The following is a 17,741-nucleotide window of genomic DNA, read 5'->3' on the forward strand; positions in this document are numbered from 1 at the left end:
ACAGCCACTATTTTTGACTTCTCAAAGTTCCAACCAATAAAGTAATCAATCACAATAGACTTGTACTACAACACGTTGCTAACTGATGACCATCCATTGCAAGTTGGGTGACTTTGGTCTTTTCAGCCTTCATGATTGGAATCCAATGGCACTTGTTGCTTCTTTGATAAAGACTGCATTTAACTAGCTATTTGCAGAATTTTGCTACCACTATATCCACACTTTGCTTTAGAGCTCATCCAAGCAAAACCAGCCCCTGATCTTGTTCCCTTTTCAACTTTTGCATTTCTGAAAATGGCTGAGGCCTTACTAGGAGCTGTGTTTGAGAAATTGATCTCTCTAGCTCAGAATGAATTTGCAACCATCTCTGGAATCAAGGGAAAGGCTGAGAAGCTATCACACACTCTTGAACTAATCAAGGCTGTTGTTGAAGATGCTGAGAAGAAAGAGATAACAAACAAATCTATAAAGGTTTGGCTGCAGCAGCTCAAAGATGCTGTCTACGTCCTAGATGATATCCTTGATGAATGTTCCATAGAATCACTTCGACTTAAGGGATTATCCTCTTTAAAACCAAAGAACATCAAGTTTCGCTATGAGATTGGCAACAGGCTGAAAGAGATTGCAAGGAGATTTGATGAGATTGCTGACTGTAAGAACAAGTTTGCTCTGCAAGAGGGTGTTAGGGAAAGGTCAACTGAAGTTGCCGAATGGCGCCAAACCAGCTCGTTCATTCCCCAACCTAAACTATATGGAAGAGAAGATGATAAGAAGAAGATTGTGCAGTTTCTTCTCAGCCAAGCACGCGAGTCTGATTTCCTTTCCATCTATCCCATTGTCGGCTTAGGTGGCATGGGAAAAACAACACTTGCTCAAATGGTCTACAATGATGATCAGGTAACAAGCAATTTTGACATCAAAGTTTGGATTTGTGTTTCTGAGAATTTCTCTGTCCAAAGGATTTTGTGCTCCATCATAGAATCTATTACAAAAGCAAAACATGATTGCTTGAATTTAGATGTAACAGAAAGAAAGGTGCAAGAGTTGTTGCAAGGTAAAAGATATTTTCTGGTTTTGGATGACGTGTGGAGAAAAGATGAAGAAATAAAATTTGGTTTAAACCAAGACAAATGGAATAAGCTGAAATGTTTGTTGTCATGTGCATCCAAAGGAGCTTCCATTTTAGTATCCACTCGCGATATGGAGGTTGCAACAATTATGGGAACATGCCAAGCTCATCATTTGTGTGGTCTCTCTGAGGATGAATGTTGGATGCTATTCAAACAATATGCATTTGGAACTGTAAAAGAAGAACGTGCAGAGCTTGTAGCTATTGGCAAAGAGATAGTAAAGAAATGCGGAGGATCACCTCTTGCAGCACAAGCACTAGGAGGTCTCTTACACTCAAGGAATGAAGAAAAAGAATGGCTTGAAGTTATGAAAAGTGGGATTTGGAATTTAGCGGGTGAAAATTCTATTTTTGCTGTCTTGAGATTGAGCTACTTTCATTTAACACCAACAATAAGACAGTGTTTTGCATTTTGTGCCATGTTTCCTAAAGATACAGAAATCATGAAGGAAGATTTAATTCATCTTTGGATGGCTAATGGGTTTATATCACCAAGGGAGAACTTGGAGGTGGAAGATGTTGGCAATATGATTTGGAATGAATTGTATCAAAAATCATTCTTTCAAGATATGAAGTTGGTTGATTATTCAGATGTTATTCATTTCAAGATGCATGATCTTGTCCATGATCTTGCTCAATCAATAATGGGGCAAGAGTGCATGGTTTTGGGCAGTGCAAACATGACAGATTTGTCAAGAAGCACCCACCATGTTGGTTTTGGCTCTGATCGGGATGTATCCTTGCTGCACAAGCGCGCCTTGAAGAAAGTTGAATCCTTGAGAACACTTTATCAATTAAATGTGAACAGCGGAACTTCTGGTTGCTTCCCAATACACTGCATCACTCTACGGGTATTGCGCTCAAGTTCTTCCAACTTATCATCACTCAAGAGTTTGATTCATTTGAGGTATTTAGAACTTTCCGAGCTTGAGATAGAAACCTTGCCCGACTCAATTTATAGCTTGCGGAAATTGGAAATCTTGAAGTTGATTAATTTGAAAAAACTTGTTTGTCTACCTAAAGACTTGACTTGCTTACAAGAACTTAGACATCTTGTCATTGAAAGTTGTTGTTCATTGTCTTGTATGTTCCCTAACATTGGAAAATTATCCTATCTGAGAACGTTAAGTAAGTACATTGTCTCTTCAGAGATAGGGCATAGCCTGACAGAATTACATGACTTAAAACTGAGAGGAAATTTGCGCATTGAAGGTCTAGAAAATGTTGGCAGTTTATCAGAAGCTCAAGATGCCAACTTGATGGGTAAAAAAGACGTCCACAAATTAGAGTTGATATGCGACAAGCTGTTTCACACAAAGCCATATGCTACTAATCCGGAGCTAGTACTTAATGCGCTTCAACCTCACTCAAATCTCAAGAATTTGAGAATAGAATACTATGCTGGATTACAATTACCGACCTGGATGGAAATGCTCACCAATTTAGTTTCTCTAAAGCTTTATGGATGCGAGATGTGTGTGCGGCTTCCCTCACTTGGTAAACTACCATATTTAAGAAGAATTGAAATAAGTGAAATGAAAGATGTGCAGTACATGGATGATGACGAATCTTATGATGGTGTGGAGGTGAAAGCTTTCCCGTCATTAGAAGAACTCTCACTATGGCGGTGCTTAAAGTTAGAGCGGTTGTTGAAAGTGGAAAGAGGAGAGAATTTCCCCTGTCTTTCTTGTTTGGAAATTCAGAAATGCCCTAAACTTGAGTTACCATGCATTCCATCACTGAAAATGCTCGAGTTAAGTAATTATACGAATGAGTTACTGAGGTCACTCTCAGGTTTCAATGGCCTTACCTCCCTTTGGCTTTACGATGGCGATGTAGACCTGACATCCTTCCCGGTGGGAACATTGACTTGTCTTCAGACTCTGTCGATATCTGGTTTCGAGGTATTGAAGGAATTACCAAATGAAATCTTCAAAAACCTCAACAATTTGGAGCATCTGAGCATCTGGTGGAGCAGCGAGCTGGAGTCTTTACCAGAGCAAGGGTGGGAAGGTCTTCGCTCCCTTCGAACTCTGCAGATTGTGGGATGTGGTGAATTGAAATCCTTGCCGGATGGTGTTCGACACCTCACTTCACTCCAGGTTTTGAGTATTGGTAACTGCCCAGCATTAGCCGAGAGGTGTAAAGAGGGAACAGGGGAGGATTGGGACAAGATAGCGCACGTTCCCAAAGTACAAATTGATTTCGAAGAGGACTCAGACTCAGACTGATTCTGAATTCGGTAACGTCTCTTTTCCCGAACAACTCCCGCTTTTTCTGTTATTACTTTTCTCGTTGGGTAGTAATGTAATGTAAGTAATACATATATGTTTTTATGTTTTTGCAGGCTTGTAATTCTAATTCAACACCAATTTGGTTACTCTGCTATTTCTGATTCAATTGCTTAATGCTTTTTGGGTAAGCTCTCTATTTCTGATTCAATTTTTGGTTAATACATATTATTGGTTTACAATTTTGGGCTTTGTGTGTGGGTTTGATGAATTTTGGTATGTCCTGTTGTAATCTTTTGGCTGAATTTATGTGAACTTCAATTATTTTGATTCATGATGTTTGTTGGAACTGCAAATTTTTTAGGTTTTGTAGGAAACTTTGATGATTTGAGTGGGTGTGCTCTTTATTCATGCTTTATGTTGTTTGTGTAGAATAATTAGATTGAAATTTGATGATGTATATTGCTCTGTCACAACTCATTGATTTGTTGTATATTTGAACTTGAATTTTTATCAATAATGTAGTTTTTCTGGTTTGGAGTTGGCTATAAATACAATGGGGGAGTTGTATGAGTTCACCAGCTTGGTTCTGCGTGCAATTCTACTGGTTCAAATGTGTACACAAGAAAGAACTTCAATGCCTAAAGAACATTGAAATATCAGCCAGAAGAAGATGTGGCTGATGTTATGCCTGCAACCCTTGCTCAGGTATGTGCCTAAAGAACATTTTAATATCAGCTAAGTATTTGTTTTAATTGAATACATAACTTCAACCAGATATAATTTTGAAGAAAGTGGTAGTGGTCAACACAAAAGCCTTTGCTTATAAAACTTGTTGAAATTCAATGTTCTTGGAAACACAGTGGAATGTGTGGCAAATTTTCTATATCATGAACTCTGCTGTTTGAGCGATGTACCGATTGAAATCCTTGCCGGATGGTGTTCAAAACCTCACTTCACTTGAGCTTTTAAGAGAGGTGTGGGGAGGGAACAGGGGAGGATTGTGAAAAGATAGCGCACATTCCCAAAGTAGAAGTTATTGTATATGAAAGATAGTGTTTATTCTTATCTTAGCTGCTCCCAATTCGGTAAGCTCTCTCTTCTACGTGTAATTTTGCCTAATTTGGTTGCTCTGTTATTTCTGATTCAATTTTTGGTTATTACTTATCAGACGTCTTTGATCTTCCCTTTGGTGACTGGATTCCCTGGCAAGCTAGCAAGAGCATCGTTGAAGATAGTTGACCAGCTCCCAATAGAGGTGTGTGATAAATATTAAAATCCTCTATTATAATTATTTGTTTTTCATTGTTTTAAATTTTGGACTTTGTGTGTGGATTTGGTGAATATGGTATAGCCTGTTACAAACTTTTTTCTGAATGGGTGTGGTCTTTATAAATGCTTTTAGTGTCATGAAATTTTAATAGATGATATGTAAGGCATTTATCTTAAGTACAAAACTACAATTTGAATTTGTTTGCTTTGCTTACTATATGATAGTGTTTGTTGATTTTGCTATATGATAGCGCACGTTCCCAAAGTTGAATTCTGCCATGCGTAATTTTGCCTAATGGGGGAGAAATTGAACACCAATTTGGGTACTCTGCTATTTTTTATTCTATTTTTGGTTAATACATATCAGACGTTGTTGATCTTCCTTTTGGAGACTGGATTCCCTGACCAACTCCCAGTCGAGGTGTGTGATAAATATTACAATCCTCTATTTTTAATTTTTTGTTTTTTATTGTTTACAATTTTTGACTGTGTGTGGGTTTGATGAATATGGTATGGCCTGTTACAATCTTTTTTCTGTATTTATGTGAACTTGAATTATTTTGATTGATGATGTTTGTTGGACCTGCAAGTTTTTGAGGTTTTGTAGGTTAAGTAGTGTAGGAAACTTTGATGATTTGAGTGAGTGTGTTCTTTATTCATGCTTTATGTGTCGTGTAATGTATATTGATCTGTCAGAACTCATTGATTTGTTGATGTATATTTGAACTTGAATTTGAACTTTCTGAATATTCTACTGGTTCTGCATGCATTTTACTGGTTCAAATCAGTGGCAAATTTTCTATATAAATACATTTTTGCAACAAGTTTAGGAATTTATTCCTGTATCACTTACTAAGGATGATGTTAGTGGTTAACTAGCTTGTTTATATTAATAAACACAGTGGAAGAACTATCTCCTGCATCAGTACTCAAAAGAACCCTTCATATGGGGAGGCAGCCAACCAAGGGAGAGAAGCTTTATGCATAAAAGCAAACTGTGAAATTGAGCTTGCTCTCAATGAATGTGTGACGATTCTCAATCATATGAGAAGACTAAAAAGATATAGTGAGAGAGCTGCTTCTTTCTACTTCTCATGGTTTTTCCAGTACTGTCAAATTCAGTGCTTCAAGAAGAATTCCTTCATGGAATTGCATTGTGGGAGAGAATTTCAAAGGTCAAATTCACTCTGTCTAGCATACTGGTAACTGAAGGTGATCATTTGCAGCTTGAAAGGATCCATAATGGATTGTGTATAATGTTGTTAAGAGAGAAGGCTTAAGACCTTCAAATAGGAGTCATGATTTTGAACTTACAGCAATGAAGCTGCTGAGCGTGTCCAAATTGATCTCCAAAGAAAGAGATTGATGCTGCTAGCTCAACTTCTGAATATGAAAATGATGAGTCGACACCAGCTAGGTTCCTCTGACACAGATGATAGTTAGTTCAAAAGATAAATTCTTTTTCATGCTTTTTATTTAATATTTTGGTTGTATTGCTTTCTCCATTGTAAATAGTAAGAAATCTGGTCTTGGAAGGTCTCTATTCATGATTTGACTGGCATGATTCACCATTTGGTTCCTCACTAAATGTAATTAGTGGGTGTTTGGAAATACAATATATTTTTCACATTGGAAAAAGTTGCTCTTAATAGTTTTTGTGAAGGGAGAAGTTGTCTGGAATCAGAAATGTTTGTTTTTTTGGTAAATTGAATCAGAAATGTTTGATGCTGAATGGAGATAACTTTCTTATTCCAAGGCCTTTTATTGACTGACTCTAAAATAAATCTGTCTCTTTTTTTTGAACAGAACATCATTCATAAATTAAGAAGGCACAAAGGCCAATACATCAGAGTTCAAAATAGCAGTTAAACCCGGAGGACCTTCCTCCACCCAAACCACATTCGATAGAGAGGAAGCATTCCGTGCCATAAAGTCCGCCGCAGAATTTCCTTCTCTACGAACAAAACTAAGGTCTACATAATCAAATAAATGCATTAAATTAAAACAATCTGCAATAACAGTAAATAAAATAGATGAGCCTCTTCTTTTCTTCCAAGCCTGATGAAGCAATAAACTATCAGTTTCAAATTGCACCCTCCTAAAGCCAAGTTGTGTTGCCAAAACCATTGCCCACCTTAAGCTGAGAGCTTCTCCTAGAGTAGCCGAGAGAACCACAGTAGGAAACAAAGATGCAGCAGCCAAAATATCACCATTATAGTCCCTTGCTACACACCCAAACCCTGCAATCTTGCTCTGATTTGTTGCAGCATCAATGTTCATCTTCACGCGACCCCGTGGTGGTCTTCTCCACCTGGTTGTGTGCGCTCGACGGTCGCCTGCATCCCTTGTTGTACCAGCTCCTGGATCAAAAGGGCACACTAGAGATTGGAAGCGCGAGACCACGTTCCTCCACCTGAATTCATAGCCCTCGAACACCACCTTATTCCTAGCTTCCCAAATGGCACATAAAACTGTTTGAACCGCAGCCACCACCTCCTTATCACGGGTTTGCAGAACCTGCCCCATGAAAGCATGGAATGAAACTCCGTCATCAATCCTCACTCCAAGTTCCGTCCCAAACCACGTCGCACGCACCACCTCACAACGCAGGAACAAGTGGTCCAGCGTCTCTTCCTCGACCCCACAAATGGCGCAACACGGGTCGATATCTAGTCCCCGCCTGCGAAGAGAGTGTCTAACTGGTACAGCTCCAACCCAGACTCTCCAAGCTAGTTGTTTACAGCGAGGAAGCGCTGGAGATTTCCAAAACAAACACCACTGGGCTTCCGACAAAGTAGGTGCACTAGAAGATGAAGGAGAGCTCCTTGACACCTTTTCCTGTAAAAATTGATAACCTGATTTTGCGCAGTAAATTCCATCTTGTGCAGCAGCCCAAAACAAAGCATCTTCCATTTGATGAAGAGGAAGAGGGACGGAAATAATCCTTTCCGCTGTTGCTGGGCAAAAAGTCCATTCAATAAGAGCCTTATTCCAACCTCTACCAGACGGCAGTAAGAGATCCGCAACAAGCCGGAGATTATGTTCAGCAGCCACATCCTGACGGTAGCTAAGTGGGGGCCCAGTTGGGAGCCAATTATCCTCCCAAATTCTCACGTTCTTGCCATCACCTACCCTCCAACAACACCCCTCGTCAAACATCCAAGACGTTTTTTGAATACTTGACCAAGCATAGCTTGGGCGGTATCCTTTCCTCGCCTGCATCAAGGACGTCGCCGGATAATACACAGCCTTGTAAGTTCGGGCTAGAATTGATTCCGGATTACTGTAAATCCGCCACCAATTTTTTGCCACCAAAGCTAAATTAAAGGATTTAAATCCTCTAAAGCCGAGACCCCCTTCTAATTTGGGCCGGCAAAGTTTTCCCCAGTTCAACCAATGAAGCCCCTTTTTGGAGGCATCCCCTCCCCAAAAGAAGCGAGCAATCATCCCCTCAATCTCCTGACACAAACTATCAGGTAATATAAAGCATGACATTACATATGATGGGATGGCCTGAGCCACCGCCTTGATAAGCACCTCTCTCCCTGCGCGCGACAGTGTTTTTTCTTTCCAACCTTTGAGCTTTTTCCACACTCTATCTTTAATAAACCTGAAAACTTGGGTTTTAGACCTTCCAATAATGGTTGGTAAACCCAAGTACCTGTCATAGCTTTCCACTGCCTTTACTCCCAACATCTGTTGTAAATCTTGAAAACAATTCTCCAGCACATTGCGGCTAACTGAAAGCATCGACTTGTCGAAGTTTATCATCTGCCCAGAGGCTCTTTCGTAGGTTGCAAGAATGTTTTGTACACATTCTGCCTCCTCCAAAGAAGCCCGAGCAAATAGAATGCTGTCATCTGCAAATAAAAGATGGGAAATTATTGGTGCACCTCTCGCAATTTTAATCCCATGCAAGGTTGAGGCTGCTATGGATCTTTGAATCAAAGCAGAGAAAGCCTCACCACAAAGAATAAATAAATAAGGGGACAAAGGGTCACCTTGTCGCAAACCCCTCTTGGGTGCGAAATACGGTTGTGGATTACCATTAAGCATAATCGAGAACCTAACAGTCATGATACAATTCATAATAAGAGTTACCCAACTTGCTGGGAACCCCATATGAGCAAGCACCGCCCTTAAAAACGGCCACTCGACTCTGTCATAAGCCTTGGACATGTCAAGCTTCAGAGCCATCATACCTCTTTTACCTGTAACCCTCTTCTTCATGTAGTGAAAGCACTCATAGGCAATAAGAGCATTGTCCGTGATCAAGCGACCCGGGACAAACGCACTTTGTGCTTCACTAATGAGATCAGGCAGAATCAATTTCATCCTATTGGCCAGCACCTTAGTAATTAATTTAAACAACACGTTGCAAAGGCTAATAGGCCTAAATTGGTTTGCATGCACAGACTTCTTAACCTTAGGGATAAGCACCAAAAGTGTTTGATTAATCATAGCTGGTGAAAGCGTTCCATTGAGCACCTGAAGGCAAAAGGCAGCAACCTCATCCCCCACTATGTGCCAAAACTTTTGATAGAACAGTGCCGGAAAGCCATCTATCCCCGGCGCTTTTATCGGATGCATCTGAAACAATGCTTCCTCAATGTCCTCCTTTGTGAACGGGTCCAACAGCACGGACCTGTGAGCATCAGTCACCCTGTTACCAACCAAAGAAGCCACCTCCTCTATTCCTGTAGGATTAGAGGACGTGAACAAGTCCTCAAAGTAATCCGTCAGAACTCTAGCAATATCAACCTCCCTCGCGTACTTCGTGCCTCTATCGTCCACAATTTCTTCAATACAATTTCTCTTCTTCCGCTGGGAGGCTTTTTTATGGAAGAAACTAGTATTTCTGTCACCATGCTTGAGCCAGTTCGCCCTTGACCGTTGTCCCCAACGGATCTCTTCTTGCTTTAGAAGCTCATCCAACTCCTTTTCCGCATCTCCGATTGCCAAATGGATCTGATCTGTATGAGGGCTCCGTTGTAGGCGTTGCAACAAGGCCCTTGTCTCAGCAATCCGTTTAGGGAGATCGCCATACTTAGCCTTCCCCCAAGTATCAAGAGCTTGACCTAGACCTGCAATTCTGTCAGTAAGCGTTAATTCTGTATCGCCCCATGCCTCGTGACAATCTCCGCACAATCATCACCACTCTGCAACCATACCTCTTCAAAACGGAAGAGATTAACCCTTTGCCTTCTGAAATCTTGTCTGCGTCTTCCACACTGGAGAACAATCGGACTATGATCCGATTGGTGTCGGATTAAATGGAAAACCGATGACACCTGCCATAACTCTTGCCACGCCTCATTCACCAGGGCATAATCTAATCGTTCCTCAATCGTTGCCGGTTGGGTTCGATTATTAGTCCAAGTGAAAGAGTTCCCTCTACCATCCACCCTAGAAAGCCCACAATCTGTACAAGCTTGGGTTGCCACCTGCAACTGGTCAAAGTTGGGAGGATCACCTCCAAGCTTGTCAGCCGGGGAAAGTATGTCATTAAAATCGCCAATGCATAGCCACGGAGTGTTAGAATCCGGCTTGTAGCGACGGATTAAAGCCCAGGTTCTGACTTTATCTTGAGTCTCCGGGAAGCCATACACAGCTAAAACCTGCATAACAGCAGACGGATAGTCCTGGTGGACCACCGTAAAAAGAATATGATGCAACGAGGCATTCACAATAGTTACATCAACCTCATTCTTCCAGAGTAGACAAAGACCCCCCGCTCGGATCTCCCCCTACCCGCACACTGAACTGGAAAAATGTTACCAAGCCCACTCATCCCTCTGTGGGTCAACATCTCTGAATTGTACAATTTTGTCTCCATCAAGAACACCAGATCGGGAGCTTCTGAGTGGATGAGCTTACGCAAAGCCCGTACTGCCTCTATGTTCCCAAGCCCACGACAGTTCCATGACAAGAATCTCATTGAGGTTGGCGGGGCTGTCCCGCAGCCGCCGCCGAGCCCAATCCACTATCAGTATTAAGTCTCTTCAAGGGAGGTGAGATGCTTGATTTTGTGCCGCCTTGTGTTGAAGAGGAACCACTTGGCCGCTTCCTACTGTACTGATCATTATTGTAACCATGAGAGGCACCCCCAATATGAATACCACCCATCCTTGTCTTCACGTTCTCTGTCTCATTCAAAAAGTCTTCTGCCTCCTTCATAATCTTTGTGTTGAACTCAGAATCATTTGGTGCCACCTCATGTTCAATCAGGTCATCTAGGAACTCATCCTCTAACTCCTCAATTGGTGACTTCCCTTTGTTTTTTCCTCCTTCTGCCTTGTCTTTCACGTTCTGGTTCACATTATTCCCATTCTCTCTCGGGTTCCTTGCCAGTTGGTGATGATCACGTTCCCTTCCTCCATGATTTGAATTCCCACCACCACGGTACCTATTGTCATTATTTCCGCCACCTTCGCGTTGGCCAGCCGGTGTGCGTGCCCTCATCCACGCCCCAAACCTCTGTTGCCCACCCTCACCCACGCCCGCAAGCATGCAATCGTTATCCAAGTGGTCTAGGCGACCACACCTGAAGCAGAAGTTGTGAAGCTTTTCATATTTAAAAACAGCCGTGTAAGGTGGCTTCCCCCCTGCGGCTACCAGTTTCCCTTTCCTCAGTGGTTGATCAAGGCTCACCCACACTCGGATTCTAAGACATTCTCCGCTGCGCCTCCGATCCCAATCCAGGAAGCCAGCAAAATTTCCAGCAAGAGAGCGAGCAACCTTCTCAGTCCGAAATGTGTAAGGGAGACCGTGAACTTGTACCCAGAAGGGTATCTGGGTCATCGGTATATCCACGGGATTGACATTCACGTCAAACACATTCAGCGCCAACATGTGGCGATCAAAGAACCACGGTCCAGATTTAAGGACAAGGTCCCTATCTTTAGTCTTTTTGAATCTGAATGAGAACAGGTTAGCGCCCACCTGCCGGATCTCTTCACAGTTTCGCGACTGCCACAATGGTTGCAGCGCTGCCCGGAAAGGGCCAGCGCTTACCCTTGCCTTGGTTAGAACCTTCCCGAGTAGCCACACGTCGTCCTCCAGCGCCGGCTCCACCTCCAGTGCCCCCACGTCCAACACCTCTGTTTCATCCCCTTCCAGGATGATATCATGCAGCCTTTCCATAATCGCACGTGGCAGAAGTAGTGATGCTTGAAATAGCAAGGACTTATGCACACCGTTTGACAGGAAACAACAAGACAGACCGCGGGTCACAGTCTAATAAGAGTAGTAATCTCCCCGTACGTCGTCGCTCGCTCCACACACTCCTGGTTCGCTGACTGCCGTCGTGATTCTTGACCGCCGCCGTCAACTTTGGTGTTAAACCCTAGACGTTGACTCTTTTTCCCAAACCCTAGGAGAGTCGCACGCTGGGAACATTTTAACAATATGCTCACATCCGGTCTCTGGTTTCTCTGCTCATGTTGTTTCCAACATGAATTCTTAAGTGTTTTTCTTGGTAATAAACTGGCTATTATGGGGGTTATAATTTTAATGTAGTGTGGATAAACGTTGAATAACTAATCAATATAATTTATAACTTTGTCTCGGAACATGTTTTACAAAAATAATTGAACTATAAGTTGCAATTTGTAGGCATATCTATCTGCTAGAGTAGACATCTTTTTTATTTAGAACACGATATTCACTGCTGATAACAATGACTAAACTACCTTGTTGCGGATACTTGCACCAAATGGTAAACGGCTGACCATGAAATGTGTTTCATTCCCGGGACGAGGATCAAACTTCCAACCTCATTGTTAATGGAGGTGGTGATCAATGTCAAGTTTTTGGTATCGTCAATGTTAAGTTTAAACCTTGAGCTGAAAATTGATTTGGGTTACTCAAAAATTGATCTAACACTAGCTTTTGGTATGAAAAAATTCTTCTAGAAAAGCAAAATCCCTCTTTATCAATTAGCTTACAAATGATTGAATGCTTGTATCTAAATTTCAGCCCAATTGAGATTTCTTCATCAACAAAATAAATATATAAATATAAGGTTGTGAGCACAATCTTTGACTTCCTCCATTCCTTTTTTTCTGTCACAATTTTAAAAGATTTTTGTTCCTATTTATCAAATTTCAATAAAACATTAATTATGTTTTTACTAATTACACCTTAACTTATAATGATTATTAATAGTCATAAATAAATAAATAAAATATGGAGTCAAAATTAAAGCGTTTGGTAGATAGGTTGAAACGGAACGGAACGGGACATATGTGTTATGTTATGTGTTTGTCATGGTTTTTAGATGGAACGGAACGGAACAAAAGGCTCCTAGAACAGGACATTTTGGTTCCTTGAAAAAGGGTGGAACGGAAGAGAACGGAACAGAACACCCTCCCATTTGCATTCCTTATTGGTATATATAAGATTTCTTTGTGTTGGATCTTTCGTAGTGGATTACATAAACACCATCACAAAGGTAACAAACCCAACACTCACTTGCACTTGCATCCACAGTATCAAGTATTTCACTTGACTGATATAAGCCATTATAACTGCATCAGAGAAACCCATACTCACACTCAAGATGCTTGATGAAATCACAAAGCATTGCTTCGGTCTCACAGTCAAGATTAATTAAACTAGTTCTTCCATCTTTACCTACCATTATGTTTGAATACTTGTTGGCGCCAATGTTAACTGACATTGGTGTTCCCTTGGAAGCAAAAAGTGAACTAGACTCGTGGATTGAGATGAATATGTTTTCACATGAACTCAGTTGGTATCTAAACACAAGCGTAAGAATCATACAAAAGGCATGTCCTTTTCCAACTCCTGCTTCTTATACTCAAACTCTTCAGCTTCAGCCAATTGGTTTCTGTCAAGCCATTCAATAAGTTCCTCCACCATCTTCTCAAGCTTCTTCACTCTGTCCCTCGCCTCATAGGCATAGTTCTCAAGCGAGTTCTTTGCTTTCACCTTCTTCCTCACCTCCTCATCCTCTGCCTTGTACCTTGCCGCGTCTCTCACCATCCTCCTCATCTCTTCCTGGCTCAGTCTTCCCTGCTGGTTGGTGATCGTGATCGTCTTTTTCAACCGCATGCTCATATATCTTCAGCAGAAACCTCCACAATGCCATCAACATCCACATCAAAGCAAACATTGATCTCTGTGTCTCCTTTAGGTGCTGGAGAGAACCCTGAAAGCTCAAACTTCCCAAGAAAGAAGTTTTTATTTGTCTTCGCTCGTTCTCCTTCATACACTTTGACGCAAACACTGGTCTGATTATCAGAAGTTGTTCTGAAAGTTCTCTCTTTCTTGCAGTCTTAAACCCCAAGACTGAGTGGCATTACATCCAACAACAACAGCTCCTCCACTTTCTTGTCTCCTTCACAGCTCAAAATCACCGCGCCATATGCCACGGCTTCATCAGGATTGATGCTTTTGCAAAGCTCTTTGACTCTGCCATTGACACTGAACATCTCCTTCAACAATTGCTGAACTTTTGGAATTCTGTTGACCCACCTACAAGAACAAACTCATGGACTTCACTTTTACCAATCTTTGCCTCCACCAAACACTTCTCCACTATCTCCATGCACTTCTTAAAGTCCTTATTCAATTTCTCGAATAAAGCCCGCGAAAAGGTGACATGTAGATCAATCCCTCCACAGAGAGAATCAAGCTCAATGATGGTTTGGGAAGTGGAAGACAAAATCCTCTTAGCTTTCTCACAAGCTGGTCTTAGTCTCCTCAATGATTTGACATTCTCAGTGATATCTTTGTTGTGCTTCCTCTTAAACAAATCCACAAGAAAGTTCACCAAATTGTTATCTCCCACTGTGGCCTTAACCTTGAAAGTTCCATCATCTATGGTCGCCAATGAAACATCAAAAATACCACCACCAAGATCAAACACCAGCACATTCTGTTCATCTTTTCTCCATCCCTTCTTGTCCAATCCATAAGCAATAGCAGCTGCAGTTGGCTCATTGATGATCCTCAATAGTTCTGTCGCAAGTTTCGTCACAGATTTACAAACAGATACTGACGTTTAGGAATGGACGACGGAGTTTGCGACGGATGAAATCCCTCTCTAAATTTCCGTCGCTAAAATCATCTCACCATATTATGGCGGTTTTTTCCCGCCACAAATGTTTCGAGGCCAGTATTTAGAAGCATGTTCTGGTGGATGAAATTGTTACCAGTAAATTTTGTATGATTTAATTTGCAACAATTTGTAGCGGTTTAAGACCGCGAAAAATTGTTTTATGGATTTCAACCGCCAGTAAATTCACCCATATTTGTGGCTGTTATTTACCGCCAAATATAATGTTTCACTTAACCGCCAGTAATGGTGCAAATTTCTGGCGGCTTGAAACCCTAACAATTTAGCCGCCAAAACTACAACGGCCGGCAGCTCAAGACCACCACAATATGTATCACTGACGCCAGTATTTGTAACAAATTTCTGGCAGTTCAGAACCGCCATAAATTGTAACTACCCAACGCCAGTATTTGTAAAAGAAAAAATTATGAAAAGAAAACCAGTGAACATCTTTTGGTTGCGCCGCACGACGGCACCTTCACTCCCTCACTGTCTCTCCGTCCGTCGTTGACCGCCGCACAACAACGATGTTGTCCCAATCACTGAAGCTGGTGGTTGTTCATCGGAATAGGAATCAGCGTCGTCGTTATCGTCGAAGGAGGAAGAAGAAGAAGACCGACTTTGGTGCTTTTGTTCAGCGTTTTGAGCTTGCCTCACCCTCCGCCACTTAACCAAACCCAAATGCTCTCTACTCTAACCTTCGTTTTGTAATATAATTATGCAAATTTGGAAGGAAACTGTTTCATTAGAAATGACCAAACTTATATGTTGAATCCCTTCTGCAAGAACTTTTCCATCTTTGAGCTTATGCCTTGATGATCAAGGCGAGTGATAAAATCAATTATTGCTTTTTCTGAAAACCCAAGAGAGATCACCCCTGTTCTTGTGATTCTTGCTGAACTGAGGAACAAAAGATCATGGTCATTACTCATTGCCCCACTTGGTTCCCAATGAGGCATATACATGTTAAGCATTAAGTGCTTCTGCAATCCAGCTTTGAATTTGTTTGAGCACACAATACTGTTCTAACTGTTATACATTATGGTTCACACATGCAACTAACAAGCATAAGTAAGATGTAACATATCATAGCAAAAACATGCATTTCAAGAACTAGTGCGATACATTTCAAAATATAATTCAGTAAATATATACAGAATTATAATCCGCTTCTAGAGTAAAGGCGAAGAGTAGTTTGAAACTTTACCAGGATGACCTGAGATAAGAACTCAAGTGAAAGCAAGGGAATCATCCTTTGACCTTGCTGCTTACCCGGCTCAATTCATTTGCATTAGGATCTTGTTTATAAGCTGAAATGTTGATTAGACCCTCACAAAACATATCGGTTATTTCCAAAAATCAGTGATTTCATTTCCACTAACAAATAAAATTACCAAATCAGGTACACCTTCAAATTTCTTTCATCAATCAGCTGATTTCTCTTCTTTCCTCATTTTCTTCCTTTTATTTTAGCAACTATGGCCATAAGCACTTCATTAAGTTGTTTCCCGAACGCACCCATATATCAACTGCAAAAGAAGTGGTGATTTAGAACGAGAAGTTTAGGAGTAACTTTTGATAGTTAAAAAGAAGTGGTGGTTTGAAGCAGAAAAATACTCTCTACAAGACTCTAATTGCTTCTCTCAGCCTAGTTTGACAGAGTTACTCAATACTTTACAAGCTCAGTGGCAAAGAAGGGGAATAACTAATAAGGATTGATTAGTCATGATAAAAAGTAGGTGGAAAAGGCCTGCAGAAACAACCAAAACCAGCACTAACAGCAAGCTTAAGTTACATAATATGAAGAACATGATGAAGATAATTTTTTTGTTAATAATTATAATTCTGCAGAGTGTGACATGGATTTCTTAGGTAAAACTAATCATTGATGTTCTTTTAGTACCTGAAATTAGCCAGCACGTTGAGTGCGAGTCAAATGCTGGAAAAGAATATACTGTATGCTTGTCATGACAAATTATGCATCATCGTATCTGATCCATGTCAAAACAAAGTGATGATAGTATGACAAACAAAAACAAGTGCAGAAGCAGAAAATATATTTTTATCAATGAATCAAGATCTTTGGCTAAGAAAAATTAAGAATCCAACTAAATAGACACAAAATTGTAATGATGCTTATTTTATTTTTAGATGATGATAATAAATCAACCATGACCATCTCTGAAAATCCTATTCAGCGTATGCAAAAGTTAAGTTTCATGCAATCCAATACAGAGAATAAGCAAATGATGCAAGTATAGTTCGCTCCAAGATATATTGACCAAGGCTGTAACCACAAATGCAGTTGAATATCTGGGGACTGAACTTAGGAATTTTAAGGGTAAATCTCAACAAGTGTGATATTGTGATTTTCAGCATTCGCAGAAAACTCGTAGTTTTTTTGTCTACAACAAAAGTTCTATTCAGTTCAGTTCATTTTAGTATCCCATTTAGCAGGCTCGTTTTGTCCTTCTTGAGATATGGTCCTAGTACCTAAACCAAAATGGTTTGATTTGTTGCAGAAGCATAAAATATTTTTCAGCAACAAATCAAGCCATTTTGGCTAATAGAAAAGAAAAAAATCAATTTAATTCACACAAAATTGTAATGAAGCTATTTTATTTTGAAATGATAACAAATCAACCATTACCGTCACTACAAATTCTGTCCAGTATATGTAGAAGTTAAGTTTCATGCAATCTAAGACCGAGAATAAGCAAGTGATGCTAATACTAAAAATCGGCTAGTAGATATATTGACCAAGGCCTTTACAAAAAAATGCACTTGAACATCTGGGGGCTGAACTTGGATATTAAAGGGTAAATCTCAAGCAGTGTTATAATGTAATAATTTGAGGACATATTTTTTCAGAGAAAAGTAGTGGGGGAAATCCTGTTGTTGAGTGAGGACTGAATTTTATGTAAAGTTTAGTGCTGAAATAGGTTCTTGCATTGGCAGAAAACTGGTAGTCATTTTTCTACAACATAAGTTCAGTTCTTTTCAGTGTCCCATTTACCAGGCTCGTTTA

At 40.6% G+C, this 17,741-nt stretch overlaps 2 protein-coding genes and 1 pseudogene across 7 annotated transcripts; 1 reads left to right on the top strand and 2 right to left on the bottom strand.

Annotated features, from left to right (window-relative positions):
- The first annotated feature begins 22 nt into the window (after nucleotides 1-22).
- Nucleotides 23-6,270, top strand: LOC130733418 (putative disease resistance protein RGA3). 6 transcript variants are annotated; one of them, XM_057585580.1, is made up of 5 exons: nucleotides 24-3,371; nucleotides 3,477-3,547; nucleotides 3,886-4,448; nucleotides 4,532-4,618; nucleotides 5,535-6,270. In XM_057585580.1, the coding sequence occupies exon 1, from the start codon at nucleotides 295-297 to the stop codon at nucleotides 3,358-3,360; it is 3,066 nt and encodes a 1,021-aa protein (XP_057441563.1). In that variant the 5' UTR covers nucleotides 24-294; the 3' UTR covers nucleotides 3,361-3,371; nucleotides 3,477-3,547; nucleotides 3,886-4,448; nucleotides 4,532-4,618; nucleotides 5,535-6,270. The 6 variants fall into 6 exon arrangements, with proteins under 6 accessions (XP_057441567.1, XP_057441563.1, XP_057441565.1 ...); XM_057585582.1 differs by having other exon boundaries at nucleotides 3,886-4,068; nucleotides 4,138-4,618; XM_057585581.1 differs by having other exon boundaries at nucleotides 3,886-4,068; nucleotides 4,224-4,618.
- A 183-nt stretch (nucleotides 6,271-6,453) lies between these two features.
- On the bottom strand, nucleotides 6,454-10,570 carry LOC130715412 (uncharacterized). The gene is made up of 3 exons (XM_057565538.1): nucleotides 10,361-10,570; nucleotides 9,804-10,250; nucleotides 6,454-9,684 (listed from the first exon to the last, which is right to left on the bottom strand). The coding sequence occupies exons 1-3, from the start codon at nucleotides 10,568-10,570 to the stop codon at nucleotides 6,454-6,456; spliced, it is 3,888 nt and encodes a 1,295-aa protein (XP_057421521.1).
- Nucleotides 10,571-13,385: 2,815 nt separating this feature from the next.
- LOC130715591 (heat shock 70 kDa protein-like) lies at nucleotides 13,386-15,678 on the bottom strand (annotated as a pseudogene).
- Between the last annotated feature and the right edge of the window lie 2,063 nt (nucleotides 15,679-17,741).

The sequence above is a fragment of the Lotus japonicus genome, chromosome 1 (assembly GCF_012489685.1).
Source record: "Lotus japonicus ecotype B-129 chromosome 1, LjGifu_v1.2".
Lineage (NCBI taxonomy): Eukaryota > Viridiplantae > Streptophyta > Magnoliopsida > Fabales > Fabaceae > Lotus > Lotus japonicus.

What these genes read in the sequence shown, in the direction of transcription:
- LOC130733418 (XM_057585584.1), top strand. Translation starts at nt 295, where the DNA reads ATGGCTGAGGCCTTACTAGGAGCTGTGTTTGAGAAATTGATCTCTCTA.
- LOC130715412 (XM_057565538.1), bottom strand. Translation starts at nt 10,570, where the DNA reads ATGAGATTCTTGTCATGGAACTGTCGTGGGCTTGGGAACATAGAGGCA. An exon ending in GGGGGAGATCCGAGCGGGGG is followed by an intron (nt 10,251 to 10,360) that starts GTCTTTGTCTAC and finishes GCTGTTATGCAG; the next exon opens with GTTTTAGCTGTGTATGGCTT. An exon ending in ATCTCTTCCGTTTTGAAGAG is followed by an intron (nt 9,685 to 9,803) that starts GTATGGTTGCAG and finishes ACTTGGGGGAAG; the next exon opens with GCTAAGTATGGCGATCTCCC.